Here is a 19,676-nt window from a genome sequence, read left to right as displayed (position 1 = left end):
AGCAATCCTGAGAAAGAAGAATAAAGTAGGGGGCATCTCACTCCCCAACTTCAAGCTCTACTATAAAGCCATAGTAATCAAGACAGTTTGGTACTGGCACAAGAGCAGAGCCACAGACCAATGGAACAGACTAGAGAATCCAGACATTAACCCAGACATATATGGTCAATTAATATTTGATAAAGGAGCCATGGACATATAATGGCGAAATGACAGTCTCTTCAACAGATGGTGCTGGCAAAACTGGACAGCTACATGTAGGAGAATGAAACTGGACCATTGTCTAACCCCATATACAAAAGTAAACTCAAAATGGATCAAAGACCTGAATGTAGGTCATGAAACCATTAAAGTCTTGGAAGAAAACATAGGCAAAAACCTCTTAGACATAAACATGAGTGACCTCTTCTTGAACATATCTCCCCGGGCAAGGAAAACAACAGCAAAAATGAGTAAGTGGGACTATATTAAGCTGAAAAGCTTCTGTACAGCAAAAGACACCATCAATAGAACAAAAAGGATCCCTACAGTATGGGAGAATATATTTGAAAATGACACATCCGATAAAGGCTTGACGTCCAGAATATATAAAGAGCTCACACGCCTCAACAAACAAAAATCAAATAACCCAATTAAAAAATGGGCAGAGGAACTGAACAGACAGTTCTCCAAAAAAGAAATACAGATGGCCAACAGACACATGAAAAGATGCTCCACATCGCTAATTATCAGAGAAATGCAAATTAAAACTACAATGAGGTATCACCTCACACCAGTAAGGATGGCTGCCATCCAAAAGACAAACAACAACAAATGTTGGCGAGGCTGTGGAGAAAGGGGAACCCTCCTACGCTGCTGGTGGGAATGTAAGTTAGTTCAACCATTGTGGAAAGCAGTATGGAGGTACATCAAAATGCTCAAAACAGACCTACCATTTGACCCAGGAAATGCACTCCTAGGAATTTACCCTAAGAATGCAGCAATCAAGTATGAGAAAGATCAGTGCACCCCTATGTTTATCGCAGCACTATTTACAATGCCAAGAATTGGAAGCAACCTAAATGTCCATTGATAGATGAATGGATAAAGAAGATGTGGTACATATACACAATGGAATACTACTCAGCCATCAGAAGAGGGCAAACCCAATCATTTGCAGCAACATGGATGGAGCTGGAGGGTATTATGCTCAGTGAAACAAGCCAAGTGGAGAAAGAGAAATACCAAATGATTTCACTTATCTGTGGAATATAAGAACAAAGGAAAAACTGAAGGAACAAAACAGCACCAGAATCACAGAACTCAAGAATGGACTAACAGGTACCAAAGGGAAAGGGACTGAGGAGGATGGGTGGGTAGGGAGGGATAAGGTGGGGGGAGAAGTAGGAGGGTATTAAGATTAACATGCATGGGGGGTAGGAGAAAAGGGAGGGCTGTACAACACAGAGAAGGCAAGTAGTGATTCTACAACATTTTGCTATGCTGATGGACAGTGACTGTAAAGGGGTTTATAGGGATGACCTGGTATAGGGGAGAGCCTAGTAAACATAATATTCGTCATGTAAGTGTAGATTAGTGATACCAAAAACAAAAAAAAAAAAAAAAGGGCAGTTCCTGTGTGGTAACCTCCAATGAGTTCTACACAAGGGTATAAAGGGCATATAAAAGTGTAGGCAAAGGGTCTGTTTGCATTTATACAGAAGATCAAAGCCTAATTGGGCTACCCCGAAAATGAACTAAGATACGATATGAAAAAGAACTTCCAACATCAGCACTCTTGGGAAGACTCATGCCAGAAGATGATCATCAAAAAACCCCAACAAAGATCCACGCACTGCTACAGCTGTAGATGCACTCATCCCACCAGCTCCTGGACTTGCCATGGGAATGAAGGAGATATCTAAGCTGGCCTGTGCATACAGTAAAACAACAAATTTGACTGGATCTATACTGTTGGAACTCAACCAAGAATTAGGAGGAGTGCAAATTGTAGCGCTCCAAAATCTTACAACTACAGACTATTTACTGTTAAAAGAACATAAGGGATGTGAACATTCCCCAGGAATGGGTTGTTTTAATTTGTCTGATTTCTCTCAGACTGTTCAAGTTCAGTTGGACAATATCCACCATATCATAGATAAGTTTTCACAAATGCCTAAGGTGCCTAACTGGTTTTCTTGGTTTCACTGGAGATGGCTGGTAATTACAGGTATGCTTTGGTTACGTAACTATACTCCTATTATGTTAATGTGTGTGCGCAATTTAAGTAGTAGCTTAAAATCTATACATGCTGAAGTTACTCTACAAGAAGATATGTCAAAGAAATAATCAATCTTTCCATGTTTTCTTCCGCCTGCTACTTCTATAGCTTTTCTTCTTCCTTCCTAATTACAACCCTTAAATAGAATTCATGCCTCATATCAAATTTACCGAGTATCATAATTCTTCCAAGTGGTAAAGATACCTCAAGACAAATGCTGGGCATAGAAGCTTTAGGGCAAAAATATGCAAAGAAATAAAAGCTAACCATTTCAAACAATAAGGCTTCTCTCTCACTTACCAACTCTACATTTCCCTGTATGGCCCCGGAAGATGACTGGTTAGCCAGAGACGGGTAAGATTCCTCAAGGGAGGAACAACCTAAGACAGGCACAGTCGCAGGGGGGTCATCAGGTGAGAAATTGGGGATCAACATAGTCGAGGCTTAGAACCTCATCCCCCTGTTCTGAGAGAAATCTTCTGCATCCGTGGATGTTTTATTGCCCTTGTCTAGCTTGGATTAACACATAGTCTACAGGCACACACCTGATCATCTACATTTGCTCTCTTACAACACTAAACTATGTTTTCTACCTTTATCTTGTATCTACCTACCACTTCAGCATTTTATTAAAAATAATAATAATAAAGAGAGAAATGTGGTATCCACATATAAATCAAGTATAAAAACCAAATGAGTATTCATATTTGAACTGACTGTTTATAGTTCATAATCCATGAGCAAAACCAAAAGTTTCTGTGATGACTGCCCTTGTACTGTTCACTATGTAACTTATTCATTATGTAAGAATTTGTTCCCCATGTAAGAACTTGTTTGTTATACCTCAGAAGATTGGAGACTGATGAAAATTAGGCTTGGGGTGGATTAATGATTGTGCATTGAGCATTGACTCCCCTATACAGAATTTTATTGTCGTTAACAACCATTTGATCAATAAATATGAGAGATGCCCTCACAAAAAAAAAAAGGACAGACTTCCAATGGTAAAATAAATAAGTAACCAGGATGTAATGTATAGCATAAGGAATATAGTCAAGATATTGTAACAGCTTGGTAGGGTGATAGCTGGAACCTAGAATTATGTATATAAATGTTTTTCACTGTGTTGTACACTTGAAACTAATGTAATGTAATACTGTGCGTCAACTACCCTTCAATAAAAAATAATTATCTAAAAATAAATAAATAAATAAAAATAAAAATAAAAAAATAAAGTGGTTTAAAATCTAGGCAAAACTGTTAACCTGGTAAGAATTTTTTTTGTGGTTACTTAAACATTAAGGCTCTTATGATAGGCCGTCACAAGGTACTTCAATACTGAGAGGAAATAAAACAGAAAAATAAGAGGAAATAAACTCTTAATCCTCCAGAGTACTTAAATACTGTGACCTTGTTATTCAAGTTGTCAAACAAAGGATTTTCTTTCTATTAGGATATGAAATAATAGTAATAATAACAGAAGCTAAATTATGTTCATATCACCCCAATTTCAAAAAAGAGAACTTAGCATATTATTTCAGATTTTTACCTTTCAAACTTCTTTAACATATTTAGGGCTTGATTTGTGTTTTGAATCTTTTCGAATGTAACATCCATGAACTTCTGCAACTCGTTCTAAAATAAAAGAAAGTCTGATTATGAGCAATGAGTCAGCACTGGGAAAAGTGATTTATCAACAAGGTAAAAGAGCCCCCCGTTCTCTACATCATACATAATATAGGACAAAATGTAACAGAAAATGTAATAGTCACTTGAAAGAAAGGTAAGTGTCCAAAAACCAGAACAAAGAGGGAACTGCAAGTCAAAGCAGTCATGGGGCTGGCACCACAGCAGGCTCCACGGGCACCTGGTCTGCTGCAGGGCCTGGGGGTGGGTGCTGGAGTTTTGCCAACATATAAGCAGAAAAGCTGCGGGGCCCTGACACTCTCAACACTTCCCTGCAGAAAGGCAGGGCCCTGAAAGTGCTGCCCAGCCCATGCAAGGGGGTTAAGTGATTCTGTCCACATGCTGGGGGAAGCAGCAGGGGGACTTGGCATCTGCCAGCGAATGGATAAAACAGGTCCCCTCAGTCAGGACTGAAACTTCCCCTGTAAAAGGCCAGATGGTAACTGTTTTCAGCTTTGTAGGGCATAGGGCTCTTTCACACCTACTCACCTACCACTGTCATGCAAAGGCAGCCACAGACAAGCCATGAAGATTTAGGGCAGAATTTGGCCCACCGGCACAGTTCACTGATGCCTGCCCTATGGCAACTGAAATCCCATGCCTGTGCCACACCTACGTGAAGGGGCTGAGTTTATACTACACAGAATGCAAGGACTCTAACACAAGGAACTAACATAACAGCTAGTCTGGGATGGCAAAATCACAGGCCCCAGCAGAAGAAATGCAAAGCCACTCTATAGAGATCCTTCCATAGCTCAGGGCCACAAGACCCTTAGAGGAAAAACATAAATAAATAACTCCTAAGAAAATAAGTGTTTTAAAAAAATGACTTAAATATGAAATATCTTTTTCATAAAGCCCTCAAATCTATTTTCCAAAATGATCTTCATTATGGGTTGTTCTGAGAACCTCACACATCTTATACAACTAGATAATTTTGTCCAAAAAAAAAAATTGCACCAAAACACAAAGCACATGATGCTTTGTTCATTCTAAGATTTAGAACCAAGTTGTCATTAAAATATAAACTGAGTTAAATAAAAGACAGAAAACTTATTTCATTTTTTTATATCTCATGCTTGAAGGTAAAGTTCCAATAAATCCTTTTTTTCTCAGTTTACCAGACAGAAGGTTTAAGCCTCTACAATTCTAAAGAGATCATTAGTTTATATAGTGATAAAACTGGGAAACCAGTTTCATATGCAGTGAGAATTAGTATCTAGATGAACTTGATCTTACCCACAAGTATATTTGGCAAGACAACCAGTCAGAAATATTCAGAGGTGATAAGAGATATATACACACACACTTACACACTTTATATATAATTACCACACTTTGTATATAATTGTGCTAAAGATAGCACAATTACCCTACTTAAATAAACACTCAAATGTTTTTACTACATAAAAAAAATAGAAACTATGCACAACTGGCATATTTGCAATGCTTCCACCTCCTCCCTCAACTTCAGACACCACAAAATATTTCCTGAGCCCTAAAACGTGAACCTGGTCTTCCTTGCTTTTCTACCCACGCTGAGTTCTCTATAAACATCTGAGACCTGGAATGAGCCTCCTTTGCTCTGCGCCCTGGGACCATTCTCACAGTCTTTAGGATCCAGTCATAGCATCTTCATACTAGTCCTCTTATTAGTTCTGGGTTGTGGGGCCCTACTCGGCTACTGCAGCCAGAGTTGTGGGAAAGTCAGTATTTTCACCCTGATTTTACGAAGACAAGGGCTGAATTCATGAGAAATGAAGAAGGGGACAAGAAGTCAAAACAAAACTAGTCATCCAACTAAGAGGGAATGAGCCATTTTTGAAATGGAAGACAAGACGAAAAATAGTGTTGAATTTTAAAAAAAAGATTAAGAATAGGAACTAGTATCTATTACTAATGCTTTAAAACCAGGCTGCAGACTATTTATGAAATTATATTCTTGGTCTTTCGCAGGCCTGTCCTTCCTATAAGTTTTTTTTAGGAATTGTTTGCACTATGTCCTTATATCTTTGAATCCTCACTTCCTGATACAAAATCAGAATTTTATACCTTTATAGTTTGTCATTTTCGTGTTTTTAATGATATATTCATCACTCTGTTCTAATATATATGTACTTATATCTCAATCATGTCACATGTCTGCTTCTGTCTGACTGTAAGCTTTGAAGGCAAAGCTACTCAATTTGTTTCTGTATTCTTACCCACAACATAAAAGCCCCATTCATAACTGATGTACAGTAAATGCTTGTCTAATTGCAATAAACTAGTTCTTATTCACTCATTCATTACACATTAATTCAGCAAACATCCTTTGCTCTCTAATTGTATAAGGTGCCATCATCCCCTAGGCCCTGCAGACACAAACAGGAATGAACACAATTCCTGCCCACCTGGTGTTTACCATCTACCTATATCACACACATAAGCTACTGAAGTACCATGTGATGAGAAACCACTGGGAAACACAGGTGAAGACAACAAATAAACCCTCACCATGGCCCATCGAATCAGAATCCACCACTGCCCATCAGTTTCCAACAAGAGATCAAGACCCACCATCCCATGTCTGAATCAGCCCCCAAAAGAGATCAGTGCTTAAATTATTATAGGCCCTGTATCTTCCCATCAATTAATACATGTCTTATAGCATAATGGTTAAAACCTCAAATCCTAGAGCCAGACTACCAGGGTTTAACCCCTATGCTGTCACTTTAGTCAAGTCACCTGACCCACTGAGCTTTCCTCCTCCTCCACAAACGAGGGTGATAAGAGCTCCCACTTTATTAGGTCATTATGATGGTTAAATGAATTAATGTCTATAAAGTGCTAAGAAGAATACATACAGAACTATCTAGCTTTATTATGATTTCATGTGGCTTAATCTATTTTTTAAGAAAATATAAAATAAAAACCACATCTGAAAATAATAATTTACTTATTATAAATAAAATGTATTTATGTTACCATTGAACCCACGCCCCCAAAAATGCCTCAGAGATCTTTTTCCCTGGAAGTGTACAAGTTTATTTCAAACCAAAAATTCTAGGAAAGAAGTAGCAGAATGGCAACCTACTTTTATAATCAGAAAGATGTACACTTCGCACCTCACTGGGATGAAAACAAGTCTGTATATGAACCAAGGGAGACACCTACTGGGTTGTCTTTCCACCTTACCTTCCTTCCATCCCCTCTGATAACAAATATTCCCAACCACCCCAAGGGGTCCTACCCACCTATAGTTGACAGGACCAGGGCTAGGCACCCCAGTAGAACGGATCAACCCAACATTTCCCTTAGGAATCTGGAGCTGGGGCTGGTCCTATGATAAGATCTCAGAAGTGGCTGGTGGCCATATGCTGCTCGGATGGGCAGGAAACCAATATGGCTGGTCTCCAGTTTTGCGGAGTAGACAGGGAGGGGAGGAGTAAGAGAGAAAGGGGCTGAAGACCAAGAGGGGTTCAAGTGCTAAGTCATCCTGGTGCCGCTGGTCCTAAGGCCAGCTGTAGCCCTGCCTTTGTCCCGTCTGCCAGGCATCGCTACCTCTGGTCATAATCATTGCTATAAAGTAGGAAACAAATGGAAACAAATAACTGTACTGTAATGACACTACATTTCAACAGAAGATGAGAAAGTTAATTTTCTAAGAACTAACATGGAAGACATGCAGAAGTCTGTGATTACAGATCATTATCCAAAGCTGTATTTGTGACCCCTTAATCCGTGAAAAATAGCCTTCGATTATTAATCTGAAATCACAAATGCAGGCCGAGGTTGCTACCAGTCACCTCCATGATGAAAATGCGTCTCCCTTCTGAATGCATAATGATTAACAGCATTATACAAAACAGAAAAAAATAAATATGCGCCTTCAACAGGAATCTTTATTATACAACCTACATGAAGGTCATTAGTCTGCTTGCAAAACTCTTCATAATCCTGGTCAAATTCCATTTTCCGCTGATCTAAGAAGTTATATTCCTTTCTCTTTATGGTGCCAATAATACCCTGAAATGTTATGAAAGAAATAAGACAATGTTTTAGTATTCTTGCATTACTCACTTAAATATGACCTTTAAATATAGAATCTGGACAATCATTCCCCAAAAATCAAATTAAAAGAACTTTATTTCTTTAATTATTCATATTGTTTAATGCTTATTACAGGCAGTGTAATGTTGCCTAGTGCATTCAAAGATATCATTTGGAAAGCAATTTAATATGCCTTAATGTATTTTTCAGGAAAACATAAAAACCACATCTGAAAAATAGAAGAGGTGTTTTCCTTAAAAATTTCATATTAACCACATCTGAAATAATAAAAAAGAAGCCCAGAGTAGAATTTAATAATATTTTTCATTGAAAAGTGTGTCTTCTCAGAAAATAAATGCCTTAAACAGAACACAAATCACTTAGGAAGAAAATAGTTATGTTATATCTACAGATGAAAAACTCTCTTCCAAGATTCAAATGTCTTAAGTAAAATATCAACTGACAATCTACCATTTAAAGAATCTCTAGAATTAATTGCTTCCTCCTGCCCTGTAAACCTGCAATCTGTGCCTGCGAAAGTACAAACTAGGCAACTCATCTCCTTGAAAATATTATTATCCAAGGTTTTGTTTGCTCTGAAAATGAGCTGTAATGCTCTGGTATCGTTCTCAACCAGGTACTAAGCCATTCTCAAACTCGGTGCCCACATTGTTGACACTGGCATATAATTTTCATGAAGAACGTTGGGCCTCCTTCCACAATTTCTTCTTCAAAGTCATTTCCATTTAAACATCAGTTTAAATCTTTGAATAAACAAAAGTATATAAATGGCATTAACTTCTTGCTACTCTTTTCTCAAGTCAAGTTTATTAGTTAAAACAACCTACTCTTTCATGCTATATAACCACAAAATTAGCTCTATTTAGAAGTTGTATACATGTAATACTACCCATTTCACAAGTTAAGTGAAATATGTAAAAGAAATATGGGAAACCTGCATTACTACATTTTAATGTGGTAATTAAAAACATTTGGGTCCCTTAGAAAATTCTGCTCTATGATTGGACTTAATAGTCACTTGAGAGTATTCAGTAAATAAACTGATTAATCATGACTTTAAAACCAATTAGGCAAACTCAATCTACTAAATCATTTACTTGACAGATATTTATTGCACACCTATTATATGCTAATAAACTCTGAGGACACAGCAATGAATGGAACAAACAAATGTCCCCACCCCCAGGAACTTACATTCTCAGTGGGGCATAGGGGTGAGAATCTGCCACAAATATATGAACAGAATAATTTCAGACAGTGATAAAATGAGTAATGAGGCATACTGCCATTGAGGCAAAAGAGAGACCAAGGAAAACTTGGAGGGACACTTAAATCAAGATCTGGAGACCAAGGAAGCAATAACCATGTGATAATCCAGAGGCAGAACATTCCAGAAAAAAGCTCTGCAAGCCCTAAGGTGGACTGAATTGACCTGTCCCATGTCTGGAGGTCACAATTTTGAGTCTCTAACATTGATACCAATGCATGAATATCCCACCTTACATTTCATTACTATGTACATTTTTCTCACTACCCTCTGGACACCCATTAACAGTATTCCTTTAGATCTTCAAAGCAGTATCTCTTCCCAGTATTTTTATCAAGTTAGAACAGTCTTTATCTGCACTTAGATGAACAGTTCAACTTCTCCTTTAAAAATAAACTTTGAAATATGATACAAAGTTATCTGTAATTAAGAATAGAAAGTAGATTCCAAACTGAAAAATAAATGGACATCTTTGTCTTGCAAAACTGTCAGTTTCAAAGTATAGATTATCCACCTTGCAGATTTCACATGGCTCACTTAAGTGTGCTCTGCTACATAAAAAAAAGACTTTTCTTTTGCTCTCCCAAAACCTCATATACTCAGGAAATGAAAAGGATTTTTATATTGGCCAAAAGTGTTAAGAGTACAAAAAACAGTGTGTGGTGATAAATTATATAATCCTTTTCAAATCCAAGTACAAAAAAATGTATGCAAGTTTTGGCGTCACTAAACCCAAACAAGAAAAAATTGACTATATGCACAAAAAGAATTTAAAACACACTTTGTAAATTGTTTTTTAAAACTCTTCAAAACATAATTAGATCACTGTGCCCATTTTTAAAAACTAAGATTAGTTACATACACCCTTATAAGATGAAGCAGTTAAAAATCAAACTAATCGGAGGTGGAGCCAAGATGGTGGCATGAGTAGAGCATCGGAAATCTCCTCCCAAAACCACATATATTTATGAAAATATTACAAAGACAACTCTTCCTAGAATAGAGACCAGCGGACACAGGACAACATCCAGACCACATCCACACCTGCAAGAATATAGTGCCTTCCGAAGGGGGTAAAATACAAGCCCCAGCCCGGCGGGACCAGAGCGCCCCTCCCCCCAGGTCCCGGCGGGAGAAGAGCAGGCAGAGCGGGAGGGAGACGGAGCCCAGGACTGCCGAACACCCAGCCCCAGCCATCAGGACCAGAGCGCAGACACAGTGCATACGTGGGGTCCTGGATACTAGGGAAACAGGACAGCAAGACGTGTGAGTGGGTCCCTGAGGCCGGTGCCCGGGGACAAAGAAAAGCGAGCAACTTTTTTTTTTTCTTAATTATTTCTTAACTTTTTTTTCTTTTGCGAGTGCTTTTTGGAAGTCTTAAAAGGAAAGGGACCTCAAAACCAGACGGAAACGTCCCAGGACACTTAGTACAGCAGCAGGGAATCTGGGGATCTCTGGGCACTCTAAACCCCTGGGCAGCAGGGAGCACAGAGGCCCCTCACGGAGATAAATAGCATCCTGGCTGTTCCCCCTCCAAAATGGCTCCACCATATCGGAGCAGGTGACCGAGGCAGGCCACACACACAGCACCAGCGGAGATAAGCTCCACAGCAGCCGGGCAAGAATCAGAAGCCCTTTCTGTGCACAGCTGCCCAGCACAAGCCACTAGAGGTCGCTATTCTCCCAGGAGAGGAGGGCCACAAACCAACAAGAAGGGAAGTTCTTCCAGCCGTCACTCGTCCCAGCTCTGCAAACTATTCCCATCACCATGAAAAGGCAAAGCTACAGGCAGACAAAGATCACAGAGACAACACCAGAGAAGGAGACAGACCTAACCAGTCTTCCTGACAAAGAATTCAAAATAAGAATCATAAACATGCTGACAGAGATGCAGAGAAATACACAAGAGCTAAGGGATGAAGTCCAGAGGGAGATTACAGATACCCAGAAAGAGATTATAGAAAAGAAACAAACTCTGGAAGGATTTATGAGCAGAATGGATAGGATGCAAGAGGCCATTGATGGAATAGAAACCAGAGAACAGGAACACATAGAAGCTGGCATAGAGAGTGTTAAAGGATCTCCAGGAATGAAACAATATTAAGAATACTGTGTGACCAATCCAAAAGGAACAATATCCGGATTACAGGGGTACCAGAAGAAGAAGAGAGAGGAAAAGGGATAGAAAGTGTCTTTGAAGAAATAATTGCTGAAAACTTCCCCAAACAGGGGGAGGAAATAATCGGACAGACCACGGAAATACACAGAACTCCCAACAGAAAGGACCCAAGGAGGACAACACCAAGACACATAATAATTAAAATGGCAAAGATCAAGGACAAGGAAAGAGTGTTAAAGGCAGCTAGAGAGAAAAAGGTCACCTATAAAGGAAAACCCATCAGGCTATCATCAGATTTCTCGACAGAAACCTTACAGGCCAGAAGAGAATGGCATGATATATTTAATGCAATGAAACAGAAGGGCCTTGAACCAAGGATACTGTATCCAGCAGGATTATCATTTAAATATGATGGAGGGATTAAAGAATTCCCAGACAAGCAAAAGTTGAGGGAATTTGCCTCCCACAAACCACCTCTACAGGGTGTTTTAGAGGGACTGTTCTAGACGGGAGCACTCCTAAAATTAAACAGATGTCACCAGAGAAAATAAAATCACAGCAAAGAAAGCAGACCAACTAACTAAAGGCAAAAAAATAAAATCAACTACCCACTAAAAGCAGTTAAAGGAAACACGAAAGAGCAAAGAATAAAACAACCAACATATAAAGAATGGAAGAGGAGGAATAAGAAGGGAGAGAAGAAAAGAATCTCCAGACAGTGTATATAACAGGACAATAAGCGAGCTAAGTTAGGCAGTAAGATACTAAAGAGGCTAACCTTGAACCTTTGGTAACCACGAATTTAAAGCCTGCAAAGGCAATAAGTACATATCTCTCAATAGTCACCCTAAATGTAAATGGATGGAATGCACCAATCAAAAGACACAGAGTAATAGAATGGATAAAAAAGCAAGACCCATCTATATGCTGCTTACAAGAAACTCACCTCAAACCCAAAGACATGCACAGACTAAAAGTCAAGGGATGGAAAAACATATTTCAGGCAAATAACAGAGAGAAGAAAGCAGGGGTTGCAGTACTATTATCAGACAAAATAGACTTCAAAACAAAGAAAGTAACAAGAGATAAAGAAGGACATTACATAATGATAAAAGGCTCAGTACAACAAGAGGATATAACCATTCTAAATATATATGAACCCAACACAGGAGCACCAGCATATGTGAAACAAATACTAACAGAAATAAAGGGGGAAATAGACTGCAAAGCATTCACTTTAGGAGACTTCAACATGCCACTCACCCCAAAGGATAGATCCACAGGGCATAAAATAAGTAAGGACATGGAGGCACTGAACAACACAGTAGAACAGATGGACCTAATAGACATCTATAGAACTCTACATCCAAAATCAACAGGGTATATACATTCTTCTCAAGTGCACATGGAACATTCTCCAGAATAGACCACATACTAGGCCACAAAAAGAGCCTCAGTAAATTCCAAAACATTGAAATTCTACCAACCAACTTTTCAGACCACAAAAGGTATAAAAATAGAAATAAATTCTACAAAGAAAGCAAAAAGGCTCACAAACACATGGAGGCTTACCAACATGCTCCTAAATAATCAATGGATCAACGAACAACTTTAAATAGAGATCAAGGAATATATGGAAACAAATAACAACAACAACACAAAGCCCCAACTTCTGTGGGATGCAGCGAAAGCAGTCTTAAGAGGAAAGTATATAGCGATCCAGGCACACTTGAAGAAGGAAGAACAATCCCAAATGAATAGTCTAACATCACAATTATCAAACTGGAAAAAGAAGAACAAACGAGGCCTAAAGTCAGCAGGAGGGACATAATAAAGATCAGAGAAGAAATAAACAAAATTGAGAAGAATAAAACAATAGCAAAAATAAATGAAACCAAGAGCTGGTTCTTTGAGAAAATAAACAAAATAGATAAGCCTCTAGCCAAACTTATTAAGAGAAAAAGAGAATCAACACAAATCAACAGAAGCAGAAAAGAGAACGGAAAAATCACAACAGACTCCACAGAAATACAAAGAATCATTAAAGACTGCTATGAAAACCTATATGCCAACAAGCTGGAAAACCTAGAAGAAATGGACAACTTCCTAGAAAAATACAACCTTCCAAGACTGACCAAGGAAGAAACACAAAAGTTAAACAAACCAATTATGAGCAAAGAAATTGAAACGGTAATCAAAAAACTACCCAAGAACGAAATCCCTGGGCTGGACGGATTTACAATTTAATCAGACACACAGAGAAGACATAATACCCATTCTCCTTAAAGTTTTCCAAAAGATAGAAGAGGAGGGAATACACCCAAACTCATTCTATGAAGCCAACATCATCCTAATACCAAAACCAGGCAAAGACCCCACCAAAAAAGAAAATTACAGACCAATATCCCTGATGAATGTAGATGCAAAATTACTCAATAAATATTAGCAAACTGAATTCAAAAATATATCAAAAGGATCATACACCATGACCAAGTGGGATTCATCCCAGGGATGCAAGGATAGTACAACATTCGAAAATCCACCAACATCATCCACCACATCAACAAAAAGAAAGACAAAAACCACATGATCATCTCCATAGATGCTGAAAAAGCATTTGACAAAATTCAACATCCATTCATGATAAAAACTCTCAGCAAAATGGGAATAGAGGGCAAGTACCTCAACATAATAAAGGCCATATATCATAAGCCCACAGCCAACATTATACTGAACAGCGAGAAGCTGAAAGCTTTTCCTCTGAGATCGGGAACAAGACAGGGATGCCCACTCTCCCCACTGTTATTTAACATAGTACTGGAGGTCCTAGCCATGGCAATCAGACAAAACAAAGAAATACAAGGAATCCAGATTGGTAAAGAAGAAGTTAAACTGTCACTATTTGCAGATGACATGATACTGTACATAAAAAACCCTAAAGACTCCACTCCAAAACTACTAGAACTGATATAGGAATACAGCAAAGTTGTAGGATACAAAATTAACACACAGAAATCTGTGGCTTTGCTATACACTAACAATGAGCCAATAGAAAGAGAAATCAGGAAAACAACTCCATTCACAATTGCATCAACAAAAATAAAATACCTAGGAATAAACCTAACCAAAGAAGTGAAAGACCTATACCCTGAAAACTACAAGTCACTCTTAAGAGAAATTAAAGGGGACACTAACAAATGGAAATTCATCCCATGCTCATGGCTAGGAAGAATTAATATCATCAAAATGGCCATCCTGCCCAAAGCAATATACAGATTTGATGCAATCCCTATCAAATTACCAGCAACATTCTTCAATGAACTGGAACAAATAGTTCAAAAATTCATATGGAAACACCAAAGACCCTGAATAGCCAAAGCAATCCTGAGAAAGAAGAATAAAGTAGGGGGGATCTCACTCCCCAACTTGAAGCTCTACTACAAAGCCATAGTAATCAAGACAATTTGGTACTGGCACAAGAACAGAGCCACAGACCAGTGGAACATATTAAAGACTCTAGACATTAACCCAACCACATATGGTCAATTAATATTTGATAAAGGAGCCATGGACATACAATGGCAAAATGACAGTCTCTTCAACAGATGGTGCTGGCAAAACTGGACAGCTACATGTAGGAGAATGAAACTGGACCATTGTCTAACCCCATACACAAAAGTAAATTCAAAACGGATCAAAGACCTGAATGTAAATCACAAAACCATAAAACTCTTAGAAAAAAACACAGGCAAAAACCTCTTAGACATAAACATGAGTGACCTCTTCTTGAACATATCTCCCCAGGCAAGTAAAACAACATCAAAAATGAACAAGTGGGACTATATTAAGCTGAAAGGCTTCTATACAGCAAAAGACACCATCAGTAGAACAAAAAGGATCCCTACAGTATGGGAGAATATATTTGAAAATGACACATCCGATAAAGGCTTGACATCCAGAATATATAAAGAGCTCACACGCCTCAACAAACAAAAATCAAATAACCCAATTAAAAAATGGGCAGAGGAACTGAACAGACAGTTCTCCAAAAAAGAAATACAGATGGCCAACAGACACATGAAAAGATGCTCCACATCGCTAATTATCAGAGAAATGCAAATTAAAACTACAATGAGGTATCACCTCACACCAGTAAGGATGGCTGCCATCCAAAAGACAAACAACAACAAATGTTGGCAAGGCTGTGGAGAAAGGGGAACCCTCCTACGCTGCTGGTGGGAATGTAAGTTAGTTCAACCATTGTGGAAAGCAGTATGGAGGTACATCAAAATGCTCAAAACAGACCTACCATTTGACCCAGGAATTGCACTCCTAGGAATTTACCCTAAGAATGCAGCAATCAAGTATGAGAAAGATCAGTGCACCCCTATGTTTATCGCAGCACAATTTACAATAGCCAAGAAATGGAAGCAACCTAGGTGTCCATCAGTAGATGAATGGAAAAAGAAGATGTGGTACATATACACAATGGAATATTATTCAGCCATAAGAAGAAAACAAGTCCTACCATTTGCAACAACATGGATGGAGCTAGAGGGTATTATGCTCATTGAAATAAGCCAAGCAGAGAAAGAGAAATACCAAATGATTTCACTCATCTGTGGAGTATAAGAACAAAGGAAAAACTGAAGGAACAAAACAGCAGCAGAATCACAAAACCCAAGAATGGAATAACAGGTACCAAAGGGAAAGGAACTGGGGAGGATGGGTGGGTAGGGAGGGATAAGCGGGGGAAGAAGAAAGGGGGTATTATGATTAGCATGCATAATGGGGGGGAGAAAAGGGAGGGCTGTACAACACAGAGAAGACAAGTAGTGATTATACAACATTTTGCTATGCTGATGGACAGTGACTGTAAGGGGGTTTGTGGGAGGGACCTGGTATAGGGGAGAGCCTAGTAAACATACTGTTCTTCATGTAATTGTAGATTAATGATAACAAAAAAAGAAAAGAAAAGGGGGATTACTCCCTGATAGGATAAAACTAACTGCAAATCACCAATTAATGCATGCTGTAAATACCCTTAATTTTGATCATTTAAAGGGTGTCAGGTGATCAGCTATGGAAGTACATTTTTCTGATAATATTCCTTTCTCTTCAAAAAAAAAAAAAAGCAGTTCCTGTGTGGTGATCTCCAATAAGTTCTTCACAATGGTATAAAGGGCATATCAAAGTGTGGGCAAAGGGTTTGTTTGTATTTATACAGAGGATCAAAGCCTAATTTGGCTACCCAGAAAACGAATTAAGATACAATATGAAGAAGAACTTCCAACATCAACATTCTCTGGAAGAGTCATTCCAGAAGATGATCATCAAAACACTTCAACAAAGATCCTGGTGCTGTTGCAGTTGTAGCTGCATTCATCCCACCAGTTCCTGGACTTGCCATTGGAATGAAGAAGGAGATATCTAAGCTGGCCTGTGCATACAGTAAAACAACAAATTTGACTGGATCTATACTGTTGGAACTCAACCAAGAATTAGGAGAAGTGCAAGTTGCAGTGCTCCAAAATCTTGCGACTATAAACTATCTACTGTTAAAAGAACATATGGGATGTGAACAGTTCCCAGGAATGTGTTGTTTTAATTTGTCTGATTTTTCTCAAAATATTCAAATTCAGTTAGACAATATCCATCATATCATTGATAAGTTTTCACAAATGCCTAGGGCACCTAACTGGCTTTCTTGGTTTCACTGGATATGGCTGGTAATTATAGGTCTGCTTTGGTTATGTAGCTGTATTCCTATTGTGTTAATGTGTGCACGCAATTTAATTAGTAATTTAAAACCTATACACACTTATGTTACACTACAAGAAGATATGTCAAAGAAATAATCAATCTTCCCATGTTTTCTTCCATCTGCTACTTCTATAGCTTCTCTTCTTCCTTCATAATTACAATCCCTAAGTAGAATTTGTGCCTCATATCGAAATTACCGAGTATCATAATTCTTCCAAGTGGTAAAGATACCTCAAGACAAATGCTTGGCATAGAAACCACAGGGCATAAATCTGCAAAAAAGTAAAAAGCTAACCTTTTCCAACAATATGGCTTCTCTCTCACTTACCAACTTTACATTTCCCTGTATGGCCCCAGTAGATGACTGGTTAGCCAGAGACGGGTAAGATTCCTCAAGGGAGGAACAACCTAAGATAGGCACAGTCACAGGGGGGCCATCAGGTGAGAAATTGGGGATCAATAGAGGTGAGGCTTAGAACCTCACCCCCCCTGTTTTGAGAGAAATCTCCTGCATCCATGGATGTTTTGTTGCCCTTGTCTAGCTTGGATTAATACTTAGTCTATAGGCACACACCTGATCATCTACATTTGCCCTCTTACAGCACTAAACTATGTTTTCTACCTTTATCTTGCATCTACCTACCACTTCAGCATTTTATTAAAAATAATAATAATAATAATAATAATAATAAGGGAGAAATGTGGGATTCACATATAAATCAAGTATAAAAATCAAATGAATAATCATAATTGACCTGATTGTTTATAGTTCATGATGTGTGATCAAAACCGAAAGTTTCTGTGATGACTGCCCTTGCACTGTTCACCATGTAAGAACTTATTCACTATGTAAGAACTTGTTTACCATGTAAGAACTTGTTCGTTATGCTTCAGAAGATTGGAGACTATTGAGAATTAGCCTTGGGGTTGATTAATGATTGTGCATTAAGTCCCCTATACAGAATTTTATTGTTGTTAACAACCATATGATCAATAAATATGAGAGATACCCTCTCAAAAAAAAAATCAAAATAATCAAGAATGATAGAACTAAAATAAACTCTTATCCCTTTTATTTTTTTACTACAGCTCCAAATAAAATACTGAAATACAGAGATAATCAGATCAGATGCCTTTCAGAACTCAGTGTCAACTAGTGCCTGACATATAGTATATGTATGCTTCATGAAATAGTTCTTGCTTGAATAAAAATGAAACAATAAGTTACATTTAAACATTTTTCTTTTGCTACAAATGAAAACACTTTTATTAATGATGATTAATTTTAGACTACTGGAAAGTCATTCTCATAATCACATACCTGAAAAGAACATATTAGCACCATTACACAATTCTCAAATTTAATTTCTTTGTTGTTTGGGGCCATGGGTTTATATTTTACATTATAGACTGACTATTTGAATCATTCTAAATACAGTTATTTGCATAAAATACTCACTTTACTTATGGATAGGGTAGCAAATTTAGTTTTAAGGTACCTGACATTTAGTAACCAAGTCTTCCAGCCCTTCAATTTTAGAGTCTTGCAGGACTGAATATGTCTTGAAGGTTGCAAAGATGTCTATTATCTTGGCAAGACGTCGATGGAAAGTTTCAAATTTTCCAAAAATATACATCTCACTAAATTCAAATTGTTTTGCCTTTGGATCTTGTTTAAGTTTTTGTTTTGTCTTGTGAAAGCAGAGCTGGTATTCCTTAAAATTAAGGACCAAAGTATAAGAAATGGAACATAACAAAGGTATCAACCTTATTCTCTTAAATGAAAGCAATGGCAAATTCAGTTTCATGTATTTACTCATCCATCAGCCTGGAGTACCATCTTTTCCCATCCTCCAGTTTCACAAATTCCTAATTATTCATGAAACAACTTAAAGTTGCAGCCTTTCCACCTTGAACCACTGTATTAGTAGCAGCCTCACTCTATGTGTATCTCTCCATTCATCTGTAAGAAGCTGAAGGAAACTTACCTCCTCCTTCCATCCCTAGTACATAGAGTCATGTCGGGACATAGTAGGCCCAAAAAAGATGGGATAAGTGAATACATTTTGGGGGTAGATTTATTAACGTTCAATTTTCTTAAGGGTAAATAAATCAGTAATATTATAATTGCTAAATGATCTTAGATGCACTGGCAAAAAACAACAGAAAAATAACAGAACATTATCTAAATATATTATTACACTGGCTGTTACCTGCTTAAGTTTAATTGCAGATAATATTTTTTCCACAACCACATCCTGTGGCTGGTTCCAGATGGAAGCAGTTCCATTGTTGGTAATATAGGCTTTACATGCAGATATCATCTGGTTGGTCACCTGGAATTTTCCAGTAAAATGATGTTCAGTACATAAAACGCTACTGATCATAAATTGGACTAGAGGGTCCTTAACTCTTCTATCTCTCGGAGTGAACACTCTGTGACCTTGAACTTCGGGTTTATTTTTTCTATCACACCTATGATCAAGCACTAGCCCTTTGGTTCCCAGCATTACTGAGGCATACTTGAC

The 19,676-nt window shown here is 38.0% G+C and overlaps 1 protein-coding gene across 3 annotated transcripts in view; it reads right to left on the bottom strand.

Moving 5' to 3' along the window:
• Nucleotides 1-19,676, bottom strand: part of DNAH5 (dynein axonemal heavy chain 5) — a 257,848-nt gene that overhangs the window by 171,375 nt on the left and 66,797 nt on the right. For all 3 annotated transcript variants that reach the window (XM_057496308.1, XM_036896717.2, XM_057496315.1), the window contains exons 10-13: nucleotides 19,362-19,484; nucleotides 18,648-18,863; nucleotides 7,847-7,954; nucleotides 3,810-3,895 (exon numbers count right to left, since the gene is read on the bottom strand). In XM_057496308.1, coding sequence (XP_057352291.1) covers nucleotides 3,810-3,895; nucleotides 7,847-7,954; nucleotides 18,648-18,863; nucleotides 19,362-19,484 — 533 coding nt within the window. The remainder of the gene's footprint in view (nucleotides 1-3,809; nucleotides 3,896-7,846; nucleotides 7,955-18,647; nucleotides 18,864-19,361; nucleotides 19,485-19,676) is intronic.

The sequence above is a fragment of the Manis pentadactyla genome, chromosome 2, assembly GCF_030020395.1.
Source record: "Manis pentadactyla isolate mManPen7 chromosome 2, mManPen7.hap1, whole genome shotgun sequence".
Lineage (NCBI taxonomy): Eukaryota > Metazoa > Chordata > Mammalia > Pholidota > Manidae > Manis > Manis pentadactyla.
Note: the sequence above shows the minus strand (reverse complement) of the source record. Positions and strands in the feature narration are given on the sequence as shown.